The 7,572-nt window shown below is 56.2% G+C and overlaps 1 protein-coding gene across 1 annotated transcript in view; it reads left to right on the forward strand.

Annotated features, from left to right (window-relative positions):
* Positions 1-2,668: 2,668 nt before the first annotated feature.
* The window catches only part of LOC104290430 (T-lymphocyte surface antigen Ly-9-like), a 7,624-nt gene continuing 2,720 nt past the window's right edge, over positions 2,669-7,572 (forward strand). The window contains 4 exon segments of the mRNA XM_009889524.1: positions 2,669-2,765; positions 4,904-5,203; positions 5,313-5,576; positions 7,444-7,548. Of these exon segments, the coding sequence (XP_009887826.1) occupies positions 2,669-2,765; positions 4,904-5,203; positions 5,313-5,576; positions 7,444-7,548 (766 nt within the window).

Consider the following 7,572-nt stretch of genomic DNA (forward strand, 5'->3'; position numbering starts at 1 on the left):
GTATCTCCCGGCAGCAGCTCAGCCCGGTCTCCGCCTCTGCTCGCCGGGCACCGACATCCACTTTCCCGGTTGGAAGAGACTCCGCTAATCCCTGAGGAATTGGGGTAAAACCCTCCGGCATGCACTGATCCCTGCCTCAGCTGAGCTGGGGCTGCAACGACGGCTGCGGCGGTGGGGGAGCAAAGAGCAGGGCTGAAGCAAGGCAAGAAATCTCCCCGGACTGTGGCTAAGGGTGGCCGGGAAGATGCTGAAGCAATGGGAAAGGATGGAGGGGGATCTGGGGACGGCCCAAAAAAAAGCAAAGAGCTCAGCCCGTTAGCACCGTGGTGCAGCACCAGGAAGAGTGGCCAGAGTAAATTTGCACCCCAACGTCGTCCCTGCGCCGTGGGTTTTCACCCCACAGCCTCATCTGGCAGCCCCGCATTCACTAGAGGGAGCCCCTGGCTTGTGGCAGCCAGTGACACCAGGGACAGAAAAATCAGAAGCGAGGGCTTTTTTTTCTTTTCCGACCTCTGCCCCCGCGACTGGTTATGAAACACACGCTGAGTTTGGCCGAAGCGATGAAGAAGTTTTTGCAAAACCCATCAGGGCTGAGCCCTGCCCAGCCCCCACCCAGCCCCGGCCGCACATGCCCATGTTTTGGGAAGCAGCCGTGTCCCACCGCACTTTTCCATCCCCATCCTTTTCCACCAATGACTACGGGAACAGGCGAGGATCTCCCAGGTGGACTATTTAAAGCTGAATTTCTGGCTGAGAGGGGGAGGCAGCCCCTGCCCGTGGTCCGGCCACCCTCTGCCCACAGCAGCTCTCGACTTCCTTGCAGGAATACGTGGTGCGGGGATGCTGGAGGTGGCCTGGAGGAGTGACCAGGGCTGTAAAAATCTTTCCAACCTGCCTCCTCTGCCTCCCCACTTAATCCAAACTATTTTATAATCCCAACATAACTCAGCCCGTACAGCAGATCTGATCTCGTGCGCTGCTGCTAAGGGAAAGGAAAATAAATTTCTAGTGAGGCCTTTTGGGAAGGTTTGCTGGGGAAGCATGTCAGAGGCTGGATCAGACTTTGGTGGGGGGGACACATGGGGGACAGGCAGAGAGAAATCACTGTTTTTTCACTTCCGTAGCTTCCTTCTTTCATTACTACAGAAAATCAGCTGAGCTGCTTCCTTGGAAAAGTCTGCCCGCAAAGCAACCACTTCCCCCAGAAGCACAGGCAGGTCAGGGGAAGGGCAAGGTCGTGCTTGCCCTCGTGCCTCTAAAATGGTGTAAAATGCCCAAATTCTGTGCCCGGTGCTTGGTGCAGGATGGAGCCCGGCGCTACCTGTGCTGGTCCTTGCTGAACGATGGGGCACGCTGTGATGTGCAGCCCTGACGTGCACCCAACCATCGCGGCCCACCTCGCGGCTGTGAGGGGACATCAGATGCTCAATATGGTGCTCAAGTAAAAATGCTGATATTGGCACTGCAGAGGAGCATTGAGCTGCGATGCCACAGCCACCGTCTGCTCCCAGGGGATGGTCAGAGGAGGCAAAGGGGATTCTGGGCTGACTCGTCCCGCGGGGTGTCTCCTGTGCCTCTCATCCTACCCGTCATACAACGGTTTTGCGGAAGAGATAGGCTGTTTTTACCGGTTGAGTGATGATATTGCTTTGGTATTGAGCAACAATGCCAGTCATACAAGCATAGAATCACAGGATGATTTGGGTTGGAAGGGACCTTGAAGCCCATGTCGTTCCCCCCCCTGCCCTGGGCAGGGCCACCTCCCCCCAGCCCAGGTTGCTCCAAGCCCTGTCCAACCTGGCCTTGAACACCTCCAGGGATGGGGCAGCCACAGCTTCTCGGGGCAACCTGCCCCAGGGGATCACCACCCGCACAGCCAACAATTTCTTCCCCATCTCTCACCTCAATCTCCCCTCTGTCAGTGTCAAACCGCTCCCCCTCGTCCCATCACTCCCCTCGCTGATCCAGAGTCCCTCCCCAGCTCTCCTGGAGCCCCTTTAGGCACTGGAAGGCTGCTGTCCCAGTCCTAACATGTCCCATCGAGGGCAGCGCTGGAAGGCAACTGCAGCCCCTGCTCCCTTGGTGGGGCAGAGGAACCAGGACTATTTTAAAGGTTAACACGCTCAGCTGGTCCAGAGCGCTTCCTCCACCTGAATTTCATTATGACGCTGGTGTCATGCTACTTCCCAGAATAACTTGAATTAGGGAAGCGGCTGCTTTCCCTGTAGTTCTTGTTCAACTGTCCTGTCTGGGGGGAATGGAGGGTTTGGAGCTCAGCATCTTTTGCAAAGGATGCCCCGGTGACATTGGTTTGTGGGCATCAGTGTGCTCCTGGGCACCAACCCATGATGGTCTTCATGATACCCCTCTCTAAGGGCTGGTTCCCATAGAGGAGCTGGGACAAGTGTTACACACAGCCACGATGATGCTTTTTGTCCCAGCTGCTGCGCTCATCTCTGCTTGAAAATGGGGTTTTTCAGCACACATTTTTGTTACTCACGTGGGACTTTTTCCTCCTTGTCACACCCCTTCTGGAACCAACTCCAGTGTCATCGCTTGATGTCACTGTGGTGGTACCAGCCATTGGATGAAGCAGTTATCTCCACCCATCCGACTGTGGGAGGAAAATATATGTGTCTGAAGGCACTTGTCCCTTGCTTTCGTCACCATGACCTGCAGTGACAAGATGCTCCTCAATGTGCGCCGTGGGTTGATGGATGTGTTTCAGTACCTGCCGCTCACCCTCCTCCTCCTCCACCAAGCAAGTAAGTGCAAGGTGCTCATTTTCCCTTGGTGGTGGAAGGGAAGGAGCTCTCAGTGGGGTTGGGGTGGTTTTGGGGACTCCCAGGAGAGCGGGGACAGGGCTGGCATGTGCAGGACCAGCGGTGCAGGTGCAGCCCTGTGCGGATGGACTTTGTCCCAGGGATGTTGGGCAATAAAGGGTGAAAGGTGCCCGGCATGACTCAGGGCTGCTCTCTCGCTTGATCCCCCTCTGCTAACAAGTGAATGCATCAGGTCTCAGCCCCAGCCGGGTCTCTGTCCAGCTGCTGCCAGATGTGCGCCGGCCGAGGAGTTTGCTGCACCGTGCCAGGTTCAGGGTCTGCTCCCCCATGTGTTTTCTCTGAGTTTTCCATACTCTGGCCGCTTCATCGCAGGGTATTTAGGGCCGTTTGGAACCGGAGATGTTTTCTGCCTCTTTTCAGGCAAGAGGAAATGAGCAGAGATGCTGCCTCTGCCCCAGCCGCCTTCCCCGCAGCCTCCAGGAGGGTTTCACTGCCGGATGAGCCCTCCAGCGTCCTTATCTGCTGTTTTAGCAGAACTGCCTTCTTTGAGTTTATCTCCGCAACCAGTTCTTCCTTCCATTCGGTTGGAGATGCCCCGGAGGCATCTCAGGCAGTGGGGACCAGAAACGCTGAGCTCCGGGGTGAGGTGGCAATCTCCGTGTCTAGTTGCCCGGCTGAGCCGGGGTCAATTCCCTTTCCAGAAACTGGGGAGAAAACCTCTGTCCCCAGCCCAGACTGAGCAGCGGTGATTTTTAAAAAGGGAGTAGACGAAATAAGAGGGGAACTGCCTTCCTCATTCTCAGAAGAGGGGAGAAGCAGCTGCACATTTGGGGAAGAAGCCACCCAGTTTCTCGCCTGCTGGTCTGGTGATGGAAGGAAAGCTGCCGGACCTTTCTGAGTCATTGCAAACTCCTCCTTGCATTTTCATTTTGCGCCTCGAGGCTCTGTCCCTTTTGCACATTTTTTCCCCTTTTCCGTTCCCCTTTGAAGGTGGGAAGCAGTGTGGATGTCCTGTAGCTGCAGGGGAACCTGGTGCCCTCCTGCTTCACGAGCCCTTGGGGGATGTGAAAGCACATGTCCTCCTGAGGGACCTCAGCCCAGCACCTCAGAGACAATTTGTTTATTTAAAATAAAAAAGGAACCTCTAATTCCTGCAACCACCCTGCGATGGAGTGGTTCCTCAGTGCTTTCCACATCCAGCATCAGTGAGCCGGTGTGCATCCTTGTCCCCAGGGATACCCCAGTGGGTTTGGGTGAGCCGGCATCGTGTGCCGGCAGCCCAGTGAGCCCCCGGCATCCCGGGCTGCATCCCCAGCAGCATGGCCAGCAGGGCGAGGGGGGATTGTGCCCCTCTGCTGCGCTCTGCTCTGCTCTGGGGAGACCCCCCTGCAGTGCTGCCTCCAGCTCGGGGGCCTCAGCACAGGAGAGACATGGACCTGGTGGAGCGGGGCCAGAGGAGGTCCCGGAGATGCTGGGAGGGCTGGAGCCCCTCTGCTGGGAGGACAGGCTGGGAGAGTTGGGGGGGTTCAGCCTGGAGAAGAGAAGGCCAAAAAGGGGAGAGCTCAGAGCCCCTTCCAGTGCCTAAAGGGGCTTATAAGAAAGATGGGGACAAACTTTTTAGCAGGGCCTGTTGCTGATGGGACAAGGAGGAATGATTTTAAACTAAAAGAAGGAAGATTTAGACTAAATATAAAGAAGAAATTTGTTGTGTTGAGGGTGGTGAGACTCTGGTCCACATTGCCCAGAGAGGTGGGAGATGCCCCATCCATGGAGACATTCCAGGTTGGGCAGGATGGGGCTCTGAGCAATCTGATCTAGTTGAAGATGTCCCTGTCCATGGCACGAGGTTGGACTAGATGGTCCTTAAAGGTCCCTTCCAACCCAAACCTGTGAATGATTCTGTGACTTTACCTGTGCATGATCAGTTGGGGGGCTCTGGCCCCTATAGATCAGCGTCTCCGTGGCATCACACAGTGTGATCATGGTGGGGCAAGGCTCTTCTTTTCATCTGGGGCTCTTCTTTTGGCCAAGAATCCTTCCCTGAGCCCTCCTGCCTTCTGCCAAGCTCCCTGTGCATCTTCTACCCGGGGCATTGCCTTCAGCCCAGCTTCTCTCCCCAGTGTGTACCTGCGACAGGGCAGAGGTGACCGGGGCTGTGGGCAGGTCTGTCACCTTCTGCCTCCAGAGCCCGAATGCCGTCACTGCCTGGAGCTTTCACAATGAACTCATCGTGACCGTGAGATTTGGCAATCCTCCTGAAGTCACGTTTTTTGACGACAACTACAAGTCGCGCTTGGCCTTCCCCAAGAATGGCAGTGCGCTCAGCATCTCCCAGCTGAAGATGGACGACGCTGGTACCTACACCGCAAAGACCGCTGGGGCAAAAACCACCTTAACCACCTTCACCCTACATGTATACAGTGAGTGCCTTTTAGTATTGGCATTTTTTTGTTTGTTTGTTTGTTTCCTATGCTTTGTGATAGATGGGGGGTTGGGAATTTCCTGACAGCCCCTCACTTCCCACCACAGGGGAGCTGGTGGTGCCGACGGTGACCTGCGCGGCACAGAACTGCTCGGCTGACGGCTGCCGCTACACCCTGCACTGCACCACATCAGGCCCCGGCTCCGGCAACGTCTCCTACGTCTGGAGCACGGGGAACCGGCTGCTGGGCGAGGGGCCCATGGTGCTGGTGGAGGAGCCACCCCCGGATGAGCCACCGCTGATGTGCATGGTGCAAAACCCTGTCAGCAGACGCAACGCCACTGTCATCTCACCCGCTGCCCTCTGTACAGGTAACCGCCATGGAAAGTCATAGAATCACAGGATGGTTTGGGTTGGATGAAACCTTAAACCCCATCCAGTTCCACCCCCCTGCCCTGGGCAGGGCCGCCTCCCCCCAGCCCAGGTTGCTCCAAGCCCCGTCCAACCTGGCCTTGAACACCTCCAGGGATGGGGCAGCCACAGCTTCTCGGGGCAACCTGCCCCAGGGGATCACCACCCGCACAGCCAACAATTTCTTCCCCAGATCTCACCTCAATCTCCCCTCTGTCAGTGTCAAAGCGTTCCCCCTCATCCCACGGCTCCCCTCCCTGATCCAGAGTCCCTCTCCAGCTCTCCTGGAGCCCCTTTAGGCACTGGAAGGGGCTCTGTGGTCTCCCCTTCTTCGCATTCTCTTCTCCAGGCTGAACCCCCCAACTCTCCCAGCCTGTCCTCCCAGCAGAGGGGCTCCAGCCCTCCCAGCATCTTCGTTTTGCGGTTTAACCCCAGTCAACAACTAGGACCACTCACCACCCCACGTCCTCCTCCAGAGGGGTAGGGAGAAGAGAGAGAAAAGGAGGGGAAAGGGAAAAAAACCTCATGGGTTGAGTTAAAGACAGTTAATTATAACAATAATGGAAAAGGAAAATAACAATAGTAACAATAATAATGGTAAAAATATATACAAGGCACAAGTCAGTCTCATCGCCCAGTGAATTGGTTGTCCAGCCTGACCCAAGCAGTGAGTGGGGGTTCCTCCCCCCCCGGCCAACTCCCATTTATATACCGAGCATGACATCTATGGTATGGAATATTCCACTGGCCCTCCCATTGTTCTGTCTATGCTCCTTCCCGGCTTCTACTGGAAGCTGGGAAAATGTCTTGACTAGTATAAACATTGCTTAGCAACAACTAAAACAATATGCATTATCGACATTCCTTTGGTACCAATTCTGAAAACACAGCAACCACTAGAAAGCAAATTAACTCTGTCTCAGCCGAAACCAGGACAGAAAGATATGCGGGAGGGTGGTGGGGATGGGCCATATCCTGCTCCCAGCGGCTCCAGCTTTCCTCTGGGCTGTGTCTCGGCATGCAAAAAAGAACCGCGGACCCCCAGCAGAGGCACTTACCTCTCTCCCTGTTCTCTCCCCTGCGCTGCGCCGCCCGTGCCACCAGAAAACACAACCCACTCTCCCACCACTGGTGAGCTGCCGAACCGCCTGTCTGTGTCCGGCGTCTGTCTGAGTATGCCCAAGCTAGCTAACAGCGTCCAGCCGCCCCGGACCCCCGCTGGGGAGGGGGGAGATGGGGAAACTGAGGCCAGCGCAGTCTGTCTCCTCCCAAAACACCTCGTGGGGGATATCCAGGCTTTCTGGGCAGTGCTCATAGCATCCGTGTGCTGTCTTTGTCACCTGGGGAATTTGGGGAGGTGGGGGGGGGGTTTCTACCTTGCCTCCCCAAAAAGCCCCAGCTTGGGATGGGAGCATCGAATCAACGAGTGCAATGGAGAGGCAGAGCCAAGGAGGGGCTGGAGGTGGGAGTGTGGGTCTGTGTCCATCTGCTGTCCCCAGCCCACAGGGGCGGTTTCCTCCCCCAAAAAGCCACCTGTGAGGTCCCCGGAGTGCAAAGGGGACACCAGCTGGGGGTGGTCGCAGCCATGGAGGGAGTTGGGCGGCAGTCTCCCAGCCGCTGCTCTGTCTGCAAAGTCACTTGTCCTCGTGCAGCGTGTCGCCTTTGTTCCGTGTTGGACCATGTTGGTGCGAAATGAGGGTCCCTGTGAAGTAAGAAATGGCCCAGCAGTGGGTGGAAGCAGAGATGTGTCCGTTTCCCCCCTACACTCGTGCAGGAAGAGGCAGATATGTTTTGGGATGTTGTTACCGGACCTTCTTCTCATTCAAGGCACCTACTCGAGCAGCTGGACTGGAATCATGATTGCGTTGGTGATCGGAGTCGGAGGGCTTTTAGTAATGCTCGGCTTCTTGATCTACTGCTGTATATCCAAAGGTGAGGGGCTTCCCTGCGGTAACC

The sequence above is a fragment of the Charadrius vociferus genome, unplaced genomic scaffold (assembly GCF_000708025.1).
Source record: "Charadrius vociferus isolate BGI_N301 unplaced genomic scaffold, ASM70802v2 scaffold128, whole genome shotgun sequence".
Taxonomy (NCBI): domain Eukaryota; kingdom Metazoa; phylum Chordata; class Aves; order Charadriiformes; family Charadriidae; genus Charadrius; species Charadrius vociferus.